This window comes from Salmo salar, chromosome 14 (assembly GCF_965601325.2).
Source record: "Salmo salar chromosome 14, fSalSal1, whole genome shotgun sequence".
Taxonomy (NCBI): Eukaryota; Metazoa; Chordata; class Actinopteri; order Salmoniformes; family Salmonidae; genus Salmo; species Salmo salar.
Window position 1 is genome coordinate 93,075,001 of NC_138304.1, and position 16,123 is coordinate 93,091,123.

At 44.2% G+C, this 16,123-nt stretch overlaps 1 protein-coding gene across 1 annotated transcript in view; it reads left to right on the top strand.

The window, feature by feature from the left end:
- Positions 1-16,123, top strand: part of LOC106570506 (potassium voltage-gated channel subfamily KQT member 4) — a 34,984-nt gene that overhangs the window by 1,566 nt on the left and 17,295 nt on the right. The window contains exons 3-10 of the mRNA XM_082961416.1: positions 2,078-2,082; positions 2,211-2,337; positions 3,953-4,128; positions 13,764-13,889; positions 14,247-14,357; positions 14,465-14,560; positions 14,903-14,991; positions 15,839-15,964. Coding sequence (XP_082817542.1) covers positions 2,078-2,082; positions 2,211-2,337; positions 3,953-4,128; positions 13,764-13,889; positions 14,247-14,357; positions 14,465-14,560; positions 14,903-14,991; positions 15,839-15,964 — 856 coding nt within the window. The remainder of the gene's footprint in view (positions 1-2,077; positions 2,083-2,210; positions 2,338-3,952; positions 4,129-13,763; positions 13,890-14,246; positions 14,358-14,464; positions 14,561-14,902; positions 14,992-15,838; positions 15,965-16,123) is intronic.

A 16,123-nucleotide genomic window follows, 5' to 3' on the forward strand; every position in this document is an offset into this window, starting at 1 on the left:
GAAACGGTGGTGTAAGCAGGCGGGAGGACTCGGGTGTTGTTGAGTATACAGGAAATCCCAGACATGAACCAGTAATCCAAACAGCCATAATCACTACTTCCTCTTTCATCTTTAGGAGGATGGCTTTCTGCTTTTACTCTCTGCCTCTTTCACCTGTTTAATTTCCCTCCCTTCCCCTCACTTTTTCTTCTTTTACACTCTCTGCCTCTCCTTTTACTCTCTCTCCCTTGTCCCCCCTCTATCTCCCTTTCTCTTTTACTCTCTTTCTCCCAATCTTTCTTGCTCTGTTTCTCGCTCCTGTTTGCCCTCCCCTCTAACTGTTAATTAATGGTCAAACTTGTCTTTTATAATTCTACATTATGTCCATTAACTCTTTGAATCAATCTTTTAGCCATTATTGAGCTTTGCTTATGTGAACATTACTGTAATGGAAGATTGAGCCAATTTACCCGCTAACGCAAATTAAATATGGGAAATGGAACAGAGATAGACAAATGAGTTAATTACTATATACAGTTGAAGTTGAAAGTTTACATACACCTTAGCCAAATACATTTAAACTCAGTTTTTCATGCTTCCTGACATTTAATCCAAGTAAAAATTCCCTGTCTTAGGTCAGTTATGATCACCACTTTATTTTAAGAATGTGAAATGTCAGAATAATGGTAAAGAGAATAATTTATTTCTGCTTTTATTTCTTTCATCACATTCCCAGTGGGTCAGAAGTTTACTTGCACTCAGTATTTGGTAGCATTGCCTTTAAATTGTGTAACTTGGGTCAAACATTTCGTTGGGGGAATTTTCCCCCATTCTTCCTGACAGAGCTGGTGTAACTGAGTCACGTTTGTAGGCCTCCTTGTTCGCACACACTTTTTCAGTTCTGCCCACACATTTTTGTAAAATATCTTGACTTTATTGTCCTTAAGCCATTTTGGCACAACTTTGGAAGTATGCTTGGAGGAAAACGGGGGATGCTTGCAAGCTGAAGAACACCATCCCAACCGTAAAGCACGGAGGTGGCAGCATCATGTTGTGGGGGTGCTTTGCTGCAGGAGGGACTGGTGCACTTCACAAATAGATGGCATCATGAGATAGAAAAATTATGTGGATATATTGAAGCAACATCTCAAGACATCAGTCAGGAAGTTAAAGCTTGGTCACAAATGGGTCTTCCAAATGGACAATGACCCCAAACATACTTCCAAAGTTGTGGCAAAATGGCTTAAGGACAACAATGTCAAGGTATTGGAGTGGCCATCACAAAGCCCTGACCTCAATTCTATAGAAGATTTGTAGGCAGAAATGAAAAAGTGTGTGCGAGCAAGGAGGCCTACAAACCTGACTCAGTTACACTAGCTCTTTCAGGAGGAATGGGCTAAAATTCACCCAACTTTTTGTGGGAAGCTTGTGGAATGCTACCCGAAATGTTTGACCCAAGTTAAACAATTTAAAGGCAATGCTACCAAATACTAATTGAGTGTATGTAAACTTCAGACCCACTGGGAATGAATGATGAAAGAAATCATTCTCTCTTCTATTATTCTGACATTTCATATTCTTAAAATAAAGTGGTGATCCTAACTGACCTAAGACAGGGAATTTTTACTTGGATTAAATGTCAGAAATTGTGAAAAACTGAGTTTAATTGTATTTGGCTAAGGTGTATCTAAACTACCGACTTCAACTGTATATTTTCATTTGTTTAACACTTTTTTGGTTACTACATGATTGTGTTATTTTATAATTTTAATGTCTTCACTATTATTATATTCTAGTAAAAATAAAGAAAAATCCTTGAATGAGTAGGTGTGTCCAAACTTTTGACTCGTACTATATATAGCACCATATTTGGCAACACTGACAGTGACTAAGGAGAATGATCTTGTCTGTTTTCACTCCCATTCTCTTTTCTTTGTCCTTCTCCTCCTCTAACACTTTGTCCATTGTCACAGATGATCATTTTGTAAACAGATGGTGAGCTTCTTTAACTTGCTGTGACCCTATGCTGATCTGTGCGTGTTAAGTTGGTTTCCTCATAATGACCCATGACTGACCCTCTCCCTCTGTCTCCCCCTAGATGAGGTTGTAGTGATTGCAGTGTTCTCTCTCTGTCTCCCCCTACAGGAGTTTGTGATGATCGTGGTGTTCTCTCTGTCTCCCCCTACAGGAGTTTGTAATGATCGTGGTGTTCTCTCTGTCTCCCCCTACAGGAGTTTGTGATGATCGTGGTGTTTGGTCTGGAATACGTTGTGAGGGTTTGGGCGTCTGGCTGTTGCTGTCGCTACAGAGGATGGCAGGGGAGATTACGCTTCGCCAGGAAACCCTTCTGTGTCATAGGCAAGATGCTGTCTCTCTCTCTGTCTCTCTCTCCCTGTCTGTGTGTGTGTCTATTCACCTACAAGATAATGTGTAAGTATACAGTCGTGGCCAAAAGTTTTGAGAATGACACAAATATTAATTTTCACAAAGTTTGCTGCTTCAGTGTCTTTAGATATTTTTGTCAATGTTACTATGGAATACTGAAGTATAATTACAAGCATTTCATACGTGTCAAAGGCTTTTATTGACCATTACATGCTCCATCATGCTGGGAAAGGCATTGTTCGTCACCAAACTGTTCCTGGATGGTTGGGAGAAGTTGCTGTCGGAGGATGTGTTGGTACCATTCTTTATTCATCGCTGTGTTCTTAGGCAAAATTGTGAGTGAGCCCACTCCCTTGGCTGAGAGGCAACCCCACACATGAATGGTCTCAGGATGCTTTACTGTTGGCATGACACAGGACTGATGGTAGCGCTCACCTTGTCTTCTCCAGACAAGCTTTTTTCTGGATGCCCCAAACAATCGGAAAGGGGAGTCATCAGAGAAAATTACTTTACCCCAGTCCTCAGCAGTCCAATCCCTGTACCTTTTACAGAATATCAGTCTGTCCCTGATGTTTTTCCTGGAGAGAAGTGGCTTCTTTGCTGCCCTTCTTGACACCAGGCCATCCTCCAAGTCTTTGCCTCACTGTGCGTGCAGATGCACTCACACCTGCCTACTGCCATTCCTGAGCAAGCTCTGTACTGGTGGTGCCCCGATCCCGCAGCTGAATCAATTTTAGGAGACGGTCCTGGCGCTTGCTGGACTTTCTTGGGCGCCCCGAAGCCTTCTTCACAACAAATTAACCGCTCTCCTTGAAGTTCTTGATGAACCGATAAATGGTTAATTTAGGTGCAATGTTACTGGCAGCAATATCCTTGCCTGTGAAGCCCTTTTTGTGCAAAGCAATGACGACGGCACGTGTTTCCTTGCAGGTAACCATGATTGACAGAGGAAGAATAATGAATCCAAGCACCACCCTCCTTTTCAAGCTTCCAGTCTGTTATTCGAACTCAATCAGCATGACAGAGTGATCTCCAGCCTTGTCCTCGTCAACACTCACACCTGTGTTAACGAGAGAATCACTGACATGATGTCAGCTGGTCCTTTTGTGGCAGGGCTGAAATGCAGTGGAAATGTTTTTGGGGGGATTCAGTTCATTTACGTGGTAAAGAGGGACTTTGCAATTAATTGCAATTCATCTGATCACTCTTCATAACATTCTGGAGTATATGCAAATTGCCATCATACAAACTGAGGCAGCAGACTGAAAATTAATATTTGTGTCATTCTCAAAACTTTTGGCCATGACTGTACTTACGATACATGTACGGAGTAGCATTTACATACATACATACATACATACATACATACATACATACATACATACATACATACATACATACATACATACATACATACATAGTTTCTAAAGAGCAGTAGCTAATGGATAGTTAATGATCTATTGATTTGTGTCTGAGCTTACTGGGACTGAGTGTGTGTACTGGATGTGCATTGTGTATCTCTCTCTTACCCCCTCTCTCTCCTCTTTCTCCTTTCACCTCCTCTCTTTCTTCCCCTCTTTCTCCATAGACTTCATAGTGTTTGTGGCGTCGTTGGCGGTGATCGCAGCGGGTACCCAGGGGAACATCTTTGCCACCTCTGCCCTGCGCAGCATGCGGTTCCTCCAGATCCTCCGGATGGTGCGCATGGACAGACGAGGAGGCACCTGGAAACTACTGGGCTCTGTGGTCTACGCCCACAGCAAGGTGGACACACACACACACACACAGTGGATGATGAAACGACTAGTATTAGTGATATGTGGTAAAGCAAAATGAAGGTGGGTGTCATGCCAAACACCACAGATACTGTACACATACTGAAAGGTTAGGGTCATGGACCTCAGAAACGATATCCACCTTAGACTGGTAGTTAGGATGACCACTCTGAAAAGTAACAGCCAAATACACTGCACACACTCAGGGATGTCAGGTGGTGATGATTATAGTGTTGTCAGGTGATGGTGATTATAGTGTTGTCAGGTGATGGTGATTATAGTGTTGTCAGGTGATGGTGATTATAGTGTTGTCAGGTGGTGATGATTATAGTGTTGTCAGGTGATGGTGATGATTATAGTGTTGTCAGGTGATGGTGATTATAGTGTTGTCAGGTGGTGATGATTATAGTGTTGTCAGGTGGTGGTGATGATTATAGTGTTGTCAGGTGGTGGTGATGATTATAGTGTTGTCAGGTGATGGTGATTATAGTGTTGTCAGGTGGTGATGATTATAGTGTTGTCAGGTGGTGGTGGTGATTATAGTGTTGTCAGGTGGTGGTGATGATTATAGTGTTGTCAGGTGGTGGTGATGATTATAGTGTTGTCAGGTGGTGGTGATGATTATAGTGTTGTCAGGTGATGATGATTATAGTGTTGTCAGGTGGTGATGATTATAGTGTTGTCAGGTGGTGATGATTATAGTGTTGTCAGGTGGTGGTGATGATTATAGTGTTGTCAGGTGATGATTATAGTGTTGTCAGGTGGTGGTGATGATTATAGTGTTGTCAGGTGGTGATGATTATAGTGTTGTCAGGTGGTGATGATTATAGTGTTGTCAGGTGGTGGTGGTGATTATAGTGTTGTCAGGTGGTGATGATTATAGTGTTGTCAGGTGGTGGTGGTGATGATGATTATAGTGTTGTCAGGTGGGGGTGATTATAGTGTTGTCAGGTGGTGATGATTATAGTGTTGTCAGGTGGTGATGATGATTATAGTGTTGTCAGGTGGTGGTGGTGATTATAGTGTTGTCAGGTGGTGATTATAGTGTTGTCAGGTGGTGATGATTATAGTGTTGTCAGGTGGTGGTGATGATTATAGTGTTGTCAGGTGGTGGTGATGATTATAGTGTTGTCAGGTGGTGGTGATGATTATAGTGTTGTCAGGTGGTGGTGATGATTATAGTGTTGTCAGGTGGTGGTGGTGATTATAGTGTTGTCAGGTGGTGGTGATGATTATAGTGTTGTCAGGTGGTGGTGGTGATTATAGTGTTGTCAGGTGGTGATGATTATAGTGTTGTCAGGTGGTGGTGATGATTATAGTGTTGTCAGGTGGTGGTGATGATTATAGTGTTGTCAGGTGGTGGTGATGATTATAGTGTTGTCAGGTGGTGGTGATGATTATAGTGTTGTCAGGTGGTGGTGATTATAGTGTTGTCAGGTGGTGATGATTATAGTGTTGTCAGGTGGTGGTGATGATTATAGTGTTGTCAGGTGGTGGTGATGATTATAGTGTTGTCAGGTGGTGGTGTGATTATAGTGTTGTCAGGTGGTGGTGATGATTATAGTGTTGTCAGGTGGTGGTGATGATTATAGTGTTGTCAGGTGGTGGTGATGATTATAGTGTTGTCAGGTGGTGATGATTATAGTGTTGTCAGGTGGTGGTGATGATTATAGTGTTGTCAGGTGGTGGTGATTATAGTGTTGTCAGGTGGTGGTGATGATTATAGTGTTGTCAGGTGGTGGTGATGATTATAGTGTTGTCAGGTGGTGGTGATTATAGTGTTGTCAGGTGGTGGTGATGATTATAGTGTTGTCAGGTGGTGATGATTATAGTGTTGTCAGGTGATGATTATAGTGTTGTCAGGTGGTGGTGATGATTATAGTGTTGTCAGGTGGTGGTGATGATTATAGTGTTGTCAGGTGGTGGTGATGATTATAGTGTTGTCAGGTGGTGGTGATTATAGTGTTGTCAGGTGGTGGTGATGATTATAGTGTTGTCAGGTGGTGGTGATGATTATAGTGTTGTCAGGTGGTGGTGATGATTATAGTGTTGTCAGGTGGTGGTGATTATAGTGTTGTCAGGTGGTGATGATTATAGTGTTGTCAGGTGGTGGTGATGATTATAGTGTTGTCAGGTGGTGGTGAGTGATTATAGTGTTGTCAGGTGGTGGTGATGATTATAGTGTTGTCAGGTGGTGGTGATGATTATAGTGTTGTCAGGTGGTGGTGATGATTATAGTGTTGTCAGGTGGTGGTGATGATTATAGTGTTGTCAGGTGGTGATGATTATAGTGTTGTCAGGTGGTGGTGATGATTATAGTGTTGTCAGGTGGTGATGATTATAGTGTTGTCAGGTGGTGGTGATGATTATAGTGTTGTCAGGTGGTGGTGATGATTATAGTGTTGTCAGGTGGTGGTGATGATTATAGTGTTGTCAGGTGGTGGTGATTATAGTGTTGTCAGGTGGTGGTGATGATTATAGTGTTGTCAGGTGGTGGTGATGATTATAGTGTTGTCAGGTGGTGATGATTATAGTGTTGTCAGGTGGTGGTGGTGATTATAGTGTTGTCAGGTGGTGGTGATGATTATAGTGTTGTCAGGTGGTGGTGATGATTATAGTGTTGTCAGGTGGTGATGATTATAGTGTTGTCAGGTGGTGGTGATGATTATAGTGTTGTCAGGTGGTGGTGATTATAGTGTTGTCAGGTGGGTGATTATAGTGTTGTCAGGTGGTGGTGATGATTATAGTGTTGTCAGGTGGTGGTGATGATTATAGTGTTGTCAGGTGGTGGTGATTATAGTGTTGTCAGGTGGGATGATTATAGTGTTGTCAGGTGGTGATGATGATTATAGTGTTGTCAGGTGGTGATGATTATAGTGTTGTCAGGTGGTGGTGGTGATTATAGTGTTGTCAGGTGGTGATGATTATAGTGTTGTCAGGTGGTGGTGGTGATGATGATTATAGTGTTGTCAGGTGGTGATGATTATAGTGTTGTCAGGTGGTGGTGGTGATTATAGTGTTGTCAGGTGGTGGTGATGATTATAGTGTTGTCAGGTGGTGGTGGTGATTATAGTGTTGTCAGGTGGTGATGATTATAGTGTTGTCAGGTGGTGGTGATGATTATAGTGTTGTCAGGTGGTGGTGATGATTATAGTGTTGTCAGGTGGTGGTGATGATTATAGTGTTGTCAGGTGGTGGTGATGATTATAGTGTTGTCAGGTGGTGGTGATGATTATAGTGTTGTCAGGTGGTGGTGATGATTATAGTGTTGTCAGGTGGTGGTGATGATTATAGTGTTGTCAGGTGGTGGTGATGATTATAGTGTTGTCAGGTGGTGGTGATGATTATAGTGTTGTCAGGTGGTGGTGTGATTATAGTGTTGTCAGGTGGTGGTGGTGATTATAGTGTTGTCAGGTGGTGGTGGTGATTATAGTGTTGTCAGGTGGTGGTGGTGATTATAGTGTTGTCAGGTGGTGATGATGATTATAGTGTTGTCAGGTGGTGGTGATGATTATAGTGTTGTCAGGTGGTGGTGATGATTATAGTGTTGTCAGGTGGTGATGATTATAGTGTTGTCAGGTGGTGATGATTATAGTGTTGTCAGGTGGTGGTGATGATTATAGTGTTGTCAGGTGGTGGTGATGATTATAGTGTTGTCAGGTGGTGGTGATGATTATAGTGTTGTCAGGTGGTGGTGATGATTATAGTGTTGTCAGGTGGTGGTGATGATTATAGTGTTGTCAGGTGGTGATGATGATTATAGTGTTGTCAGGTGGTGGTGATGATTATAGTGTTGTCAGGTGATGGTGATCATAGTGTTGTCAGGTGGTGGTGGTGATTATAGTGTTGTCAGGTGGTGGTGATGATTATAGTGTTGTCAGGTGGTGATGATTATAGTGTTGTCAGGTGATGGGGATTATAGTGTTGTCAGGTGGTGGTGATGATTATAGTGTTGTCAGGTGGTGATGGTGTTGATTTTGTTGTCAGGTGATGGTGGTGGTAGTGATTGTGATTGTGATTGTGTTGTCAGGTGGTAATGGTGGTGATTGTGTTGTCAGGTGATGATGGTGGTGATTGTGTTCTCGGTGATTGGTGTCAGGTGATTGTGGTGATTGTGTTGGTGGTGATGGTGGTGATTGTGTTGTCAGGTGGTGATTGTGGTGGTGATTGTGTTGTAAGGTGATGGTGGTGATTGTGTTGTCAGGTGATGGTGGTGGTGTCAGGTGGTGATTGTGTTGTCAGGTGGTGATTGTGGGGGTGGTGGTGATTGTGTTGTCAGGTGGTGATTGTGTTGTCAGGTGGTGATTGTGTTGTCAGGTGGTGATTGTGTTGTCAGGTGGTGATTGTGGGGGTGGTGGTGATTGTGTTGTCAGGTGGTGATTGTGTTGTCAGGTGGTGATTGTGTTGTCAGGTGGTGATTGTGTTGTCAGGCGATGGTGGTGGTGATTGTGTTGTCAGGTGATTGGTGGTGGTGATTGTGTTGTCAGGTGGTGATTGTATTGTCAGGTGGTGATTGTGTTGTCAGGTGGTGATTGTGGTGATTGTGTTGTCAGGTGGTAATGGTGGTGATTGTGTTGTCAGGTGGTGATTGTGGTGATTGTGTTGTCAGGTGGTAATGGTGGTGATTGTGTTGTCGGTGGTTGGTGTCAGGTGATATGTGTTGGTGGTGATGGTGGTGATTGTGTTGTCAGGTGGTGATTGTGGTGGTGATTGTGTTGTAAGGTGATGGTGGTGATTGTGTTGTCAGGTGGTGATTGTGTTGTCAGGTGATGGTGGTGGTAGTGATTGTGTTGTCAGGTGGTGTGTGATTTAGTGTTGTCAGGTGAGTGGTGGTGATTGTGTTGTCAGGTGTGGTGATGATTATAGTGTTGTCAGGTGGTGATGATTATAGTGTTGTCAGGTGGTTGGTGGTGATTGTGTTGTCAGGTGGTGATGGTGGTGATTGTGTTGTCAGGTGGTATGGTGGTGATTGTGTTGTCAGGTGGTGATGGTGGTGATTGTGTTGTCAGGTGGTGGTGATGATTGTGTTGTCAGGTGGTAATGTTGGTGATTGTGTTGTCAGGTGGTGATGATTGTGTTGTCAGGTGGTAATGGTGGTGATTGTGTTGTCAGGTGGTGATGATTGTGTTGTCAGGTGGTGATGGTGGTGATTGTGTTGTCAGGTGGTAATGGTGGTGATTGTGTTGTCAGGTGATGGTGATTGTGTTGTCAGGTGGTAATAGTGGTGATTCTGTTGTCAGGTGGTAATGATTCTGTTGTCAGGTGGTAATGATTGTGTTGTCAGGTGGTTATGGTGGTGATTGTGTTGTTAGCTGGTAATGATGGTGATTGTGTTGTCAGGTGATGGTGATTGTGTTGTCAGGTGATGGTGAATGTGTTGTCAGGTGATGGTGAATGTGTTGTCAGGTGATGGGGATTGTGTTGTCAGGTGAGGGTGAATGTGTTGTCAGGTGAGGGTGAATGTGTTGTCAGGTGATGGGGATTGTGTTGTCAGGTGATGGTGATTGTGTTGTCAGGTGGTAATGGTGGTGATTGTGTTGTCAGGTGGTAATGGTGGTGATTGTGTTGTCAGGTGGTAATGGTGGTGATTGTGTTGTCAGGTGGTGATTGTGTTGTCAGGTGGTAATGGTGGTGATTGTGTTGTCAGGTGGTGATGGTGGTGATTGTGTTGTCAGGTGGTGATGGTGGTGATTGTGTTGTCAGGTGGTAATGGTGGTGATTGTGTTGTCAGGTGGTGGTGATTGTGTTGTCAGGTGGTGATGATTGTGTTGTCAGGTGGTAATGGTGGTGATTGTGTTGTCAGGTGGTGGTGATTGTGTTGTCAGGTGGTGATGGTGATTGTGTTGTCAGGTGATGGTGATTGTGTTGTCAGGTGGTAGGTGATGATTCTGTTGTCAGGTGGTAATGATGATTATAGTGTTGTCAGGTGATGGTGATTTTGTTGTCAGGTTGTAATGGTGGTGATTGTGTTGTCAGCTGGTAATGGTGGTGATTGTGTTGTCAGTTGGTGGTGATTGTGTTGTCAGGTGATGGTGATTGTGTTGTCAGGTGATGGTGAATGTGTTGTCAGGTGATGGGGATTGTGTTGTCAGGTGATGGTGAATGTGTTGTCAGGTGATGGTGAATGTGTTGTCAGGTGATGGTGAATGTGTTGTCAAGTGATGGGGATTGTGTTGTCAGGTGATGGTGAATGTGTTGTCAGGTGATGGTGATTGTGTTGTCAGGTGGTAATGGTGGTGATTGTGTTGTCAGGTGGTAATGGTGGTGATTGTGTTGTCAGGTGGTAATGGTGGTGATTGTGTTGTCGGGTGATGGTGATTGTGTTGTCTGGTGGTAATGGTGGTGATTGTGTTGTCAGGTGGTAATGGTGGTGATTGTGTTGTCAGGTGGTAATGGTGGTGATTGTGTTGTCAGGTGGTAATGGTGGTGATTGTGTTGTCAGGTGGTAATGATTGTGTTGTCAGCTGGTACTGGTGGTGATTGTGTTGTAAGCTGGTAATGGTGGTGATTGTGTTGTCAGGTGGTAATGGTGGTGATTGTGTTGTCAGGTGGTAATGGTGGTGATTGTGTTGTCAGGTGGTGATGGTGATTGTGTTGTCAGGTGGTAATGGTGGTGATTGTGTTGTCAGGTGGTAATGGTGGTGATTAAGTGTTGTCAGGTGGTAATGGTGGTGATTGTGTTGTCAGGTGGTAATGGTGGTGATTGTGTTGTCAGGTGGTAATGATTGTGTTGTCAGGTGGTGAGTGGTGGTGATTGTGTTGTCAGGTGGTAATGGTGGTGATTGTGTTGTCAGGTGGTAATGGTGGTGATTGTGTTGTCAGGTGGTAATGGTGGTGATTGTGTTGTCAGGTGGTAATGGTGGTGATTGTGTTGTCAGGTGGTAATGATTGTGTTGTCAGCTGGTGGTGATTGTGTTGTGAGGTGATGGTGATTGTGTTGTCAGGTGATGGTGAATGTGTTGTCAGGTGGTAATGGTGGTGATTGTGTTGTCAGGTGGTAATGGTGGTGAATGTGGTGGTGAATGTGTTGTCAGGTGGGGATTGTGGTGGTGATTGTGTTGTCAGGTGGTAATGGTGGTGATTGTGTTGTCAGGTGGTAATGGTGGTGATTGTGTTGTCAGGTGGTAATGGTGGTGATTGTGTTGTCAGGTGGTGATGGTGGTGATTGTGTTGTCAGGTGGTAATGGTGGTGATTGTGTTGTCAGGTGGTAATGGTGGTGATTGTGTTGTCAGGTGGTGGTGATTGTGTTGTCAGGTGGTGATGGTGGTGATTGTGTTGTCAGGTGGTAATGATTGTGTTGTCAGGTGGTAATGGTGGTGATTGTGTTGTCAGGTGGTGATGATTCTGTTGTCAGGTGGTAATGGTGGTGATTGTGTTGTCAGGTGGTAATGGTGGTGATTGTGTTGTCAGGTGGTGATGGTGGTGATTGTGTTGTCAGGTGGTAATGGTGGTGATTGTGTTGTCAGGTGGTAATGGTGGTGATTGTGTTGTCAGGTGGTGATGATTCTGTTGTCAGGTGGTAATGGTGGTGATTGTGTTGTCAGGTGGTTATGGTGGTGATTGTTGTCAGGTGGTAATGGTGGTGATTGTTGTCAGGTGGTAATGGTGGTGATTGTGTTGTCAGGTGGTAATGGTGGTGATTGTGTTGTCAGGTGGTAATGGTGGTGATTGTGTTGTCAGGTGGTGATTGTGTTGTCAGGTGGTAATGGTGGTGATTGTGTTGTCAGGTGGTGGTGATTGTGTTGTCAGGTGGTGATGGTGGTGATTGTGTTGTCAGGTGGTAATGGTGGTGATTGTGTTGTCAGCTGGTACTGGTGGTGATTGTGTTGTCAGCTGGTAATGGTGGTGATTGTGTTGTCAGGTGGTGGTGATTGTGTTGTCAGGTGGTAATGGTGGTGATTGTGTTGTCAGGTGGTAATGGTGGTGATTGTGTTGTCAGGTGGTGTGTGATTGTGTTGTCAGGTGGTGATGGTGGTGATTGTGTTGTCAGTGGTGGTGATGATTGTGTTGTCAGGTGGTGGTGGTGATTGTGTTGTCAGGTGGTGATGGTGGTGATTGTGTTGTCAGGTGGTAATGGTGGTGATTGTGTTGTCAGGTGGTAATGGTGGTGATTGTGTTGTCAGGTGGTGATGATTCTGTTGTCAGGTGGTAATGATGGTGATTGTGTTGTCAGGTGGTAATGGTGGTGATTGTGTTGTCAGGTGGTAATGGTGGTGATTGTGTTGTCAGGTGGTGATGATTCTGTTGTCAGGTGGTAATGGTGGTGATTGTGTTGTCAGGTGGTTATGGTGGTGATTGTTGTCAGGTGGTAATGGTGGTGATTGTGTTGTCAGGTGGTAATGGTGGTGATTGTTGTCAGGTGGTAATGGTGGTGATTGTGTTGTCAGGTGGTGATGGTGGTGATTGTGTTGTCAGGTGGTAATGGTGGTGATTGTGTTGTCAGCTGGTAATGGTGGTGATTGTGTTGTCAGGTGGTGGTGATTGTGTTGTCAGGTGGTAATGGTGGTGATTGTGTTGTCAGGTGGTGATGGTGGTGATTGTGTTGTCAGGTGGTAATGATTGTGTTGTCAGGTGGTAATGGTGGTGATTGTGTTGTCAGGTGGTGATGATTCTGTTGTCAGGTGGTAATGGTGGTGATTGTGTTGTCAGGTGGTAATATTGGTGATTGTGTTGTCAGGTGGTAATGATTGTGTTGTCAGGTGGTAATGGTGGTGATTGTGTTGTCAGGTGGTGATGATTCTGTTGTCAGGTGGTAATGGTGGTGATTGTGTTGTCAGGTGGTGATGATTCTGTTGTCAGGTGGTAATGGTGGTGATTGTGTTGTCAGGTGGTAATGGTGGTGATTGTGTTGTCAGGTGGTGATGGTGGTGATTGTGTTGTCAGGTGGTGATGGTGGTGATTGTGTTGTCAGGTGGTAATGGTGGTGATTGTGTTGTCAGCTGGTAATGGTGGTGATTGTGTTGTCAGGTGGTGGTGATTGTGTTGTCAGGTGGTGATGGTGGTGATTGTGTTGTCAGGTGGTGATGGTTGTGATTGTGTTGTCAGGTGGTGATGGTTGTGATTGTGTTGTCAGGTGGTGATGGTGGTGATTGTGTTGTCAGGTGGTAATGGTGGTGATTGTGTTGTCAGGTGGTAATGGTGGTGATTGTGTTGTCAGGTGGTGATGGTGGTGATTGTGTTGTCAGGTGGTAATGGTGGTGATTGTGTTGTCAGGTGGTGATGGTGGTGATTGTGTTGTCAGGTGGTAATGGTGGTGATTGTGTTGTCAGGTGGTAATGATTGTGTTGTCAGGTGGTAATGGTGGTGATTGTGTTGTCAGGTGGTGATGATTCTGTTGTCAGGTGGTAATGGTGGTGATTGTGTTGTCAGGTGGTAATGGTGGTGATTGTGTTGTCAGGTGGTGATGGTGGTGATTGTGTTGTCAGGTGGTGATGGTGGTGATTGTGTTGTCAGGTGGTTGTGATTGTGTTGTCAGGTGGTGATGGTGGTGATTGTGTTTTCAGGTGATGTTGAGGGGTTTGCTCTTTAATGTTTGGCATATATTGATTGATGTTAATTGATTATGGTTTTGATGATGATATGATAATGATTACCTGCCCCTCCCCCCTCGTTCTCCGTCTCAGGAGCTCATTACAGCGTGGTACATTGGTTTCCTGGTCCTGATCTTTGCCTCCTTCCTGGTTTACCTGGCAGAGAAGGACGTCAACACAGAGTTCAACACCTACGCAGACTCCCTCTGGTGGGGAACGGTCAGTACCACACACACACACTCACTCACACAGGAAAGATTGCATTGCATTGCATTGCATTGGATAGCAGCTGTCTTCTGGGCTCCTGACCAATTCTGCTATTGTTGGAAAAGGACCCATACGTATTTGTTAGCCTACACCTGTTGTTTACAAAGCATGTGACAAATAACATTTGATTTGACACCCACACACCCACTGACTTGGGTATAAATTGCCCTTTCTCCAGATCTAGGATGAGACTGACCAATAGACAATAAGGTCTCTCTAGTACCATGCTGTTTTACTAGTATAGCTCTGTATAGTATTTACCACTGGAAGACTTCTTCTCACACTGTGTGTGTGTGTTTCTACGCCCAGATTACTCTCACCACCATCGGCTATGGTGACAAGACACCCCGCACCTGGTTGGGCCGACTCCTAGCTGCCGGCTTCGCACTCCTGGGTGTGTCCTTCTTCGCCCTTCCTGCTGTGAGTCTCTCTCATTGGTGTACATCACTGTCAGTTCCCCTCCCAGCCAATCGGAGCTCATGCCTTTGGCCCTCCCTCTGACCCGCTCGTTCTGACCCCTCTCTCAGGGTATCCTGGGGTCAGGCTTTGCCCTGAAGGTGCAGGAGCAGCACAGACAGAAGCACTTTGAGAAGAGGAGGACTCCTGCTGCCAACCTTATACAGGTGACCACAGATGGCTCAGGTATCATTCACTCAATCAACAGACTAGGTCATAAGGGGCGACAGGTAGCCTAGTGGTTAGAGCGTTGGTCCAGTAACCGGAAGGTTGCACGATCAATTCCCAGAGCTGACAAGGTAAAAATCTGTCGTTCGGCCCCTGAACAAGGCAGTTAACCCACTGTTCCTAGGCTGTCATTGTAAATAAGAGTTTGTTCTTAACTGACTTGCCTAGTTAAATAAATAAAAAAAAAAATAATAAAAACTGAACCCAGTAACAAATTGCTGTATGATTGGATCATTTTTCTTTAGTGGCTTAACGTGTTCCTGTGTGTGTGTGTGTTCCAGGCTGCGTGGCGTCTGTACTCTACTGATGCTCAGCACTCCTACCTGACAGCCACATGGTACTTCTATGACAGCATGCTTCCATCCTTCAGGTAGGTACTCCCTTCTCCTCTCCAATAATGCCGTTGTTGTGTGTTGGTGCTGGTCGACCCATGAATTTAACCATCCCCACTGTACATGAAATTAAAAGGACAAAATGTTTGTACAGGTAGATTTGACTTAGGTGTGACTTGTAGTAGCAGGTGTGTCTCACCTATCCTAAAAGAATGTGGTTTTGAAAGCCAGCTGACACTGCTAACCGGTTGAACATTGAGAGAGCATTGTAGGGAGATGAGGAGAGGCTCTACAGATGAATTATAGGATCTAGGAAGAGAACCTAAGTGTAACTTACACCTACATACAATTAACATGACACACACATGAACATATACACACATGAACATACACAACTATACAAAAATGATCAATATCCCAGCAATTGAGTTGCTTTTACCAGTAGTGACCGTGGGCATTCTATCTTCCTGGTCTAAAATGGTGGGGTGCACTTTCATTCATTTTCTTTCTCCCTTTTTAAGTTTTTACAGCTTTCTTCAGGCCTCCAAAATGTGACTACCACCATTGTTTATCTGTTTATTTCTTAAGATTGTATTCTCTTATTTTATTTAAGTACTTACATATTAATTTGACTCATTTAGTTTGTTTAAAAAGAGGGGGCTTTTATGACTTACATATACCTTTTTTTGCCTCTTAGCTCTGTGTCCAGTAACAAGCAAAGTGTGTTGGTGCCATCAATATTTGTCATACTTCATTTTGTTAAATAACATATGAATTATCCCCGTCTTCTTTATGTTTTGACCCTTAATTTGACATCCTTTTTATGTATTTTTTATTTTTTTTGTCCTTTCTTGCTTTTTTGTTTTTTTGTGCACATGGGGTCAGAGAACTGACACTACTGTTCAGTCACCTTCAGCGACGGCGTAGCGCCAAGAATGTCCTTCACAACTCCCACAACACCCTGCTGTCCGGGCTACGGCCCTACAGCTCCCCCTACCTGTCAGGGGACAGGTACGCACCACCACACACACACACCCACAGATAAACGACAGACCGATATATAGATGCACACCGACATATACACACGCAAGAAAAGATCACCGTGACACATGCACTCATTTGTATCAAACAATCTCTCACCAGAGGATGCCGCAGGTTTTACTCCTTATA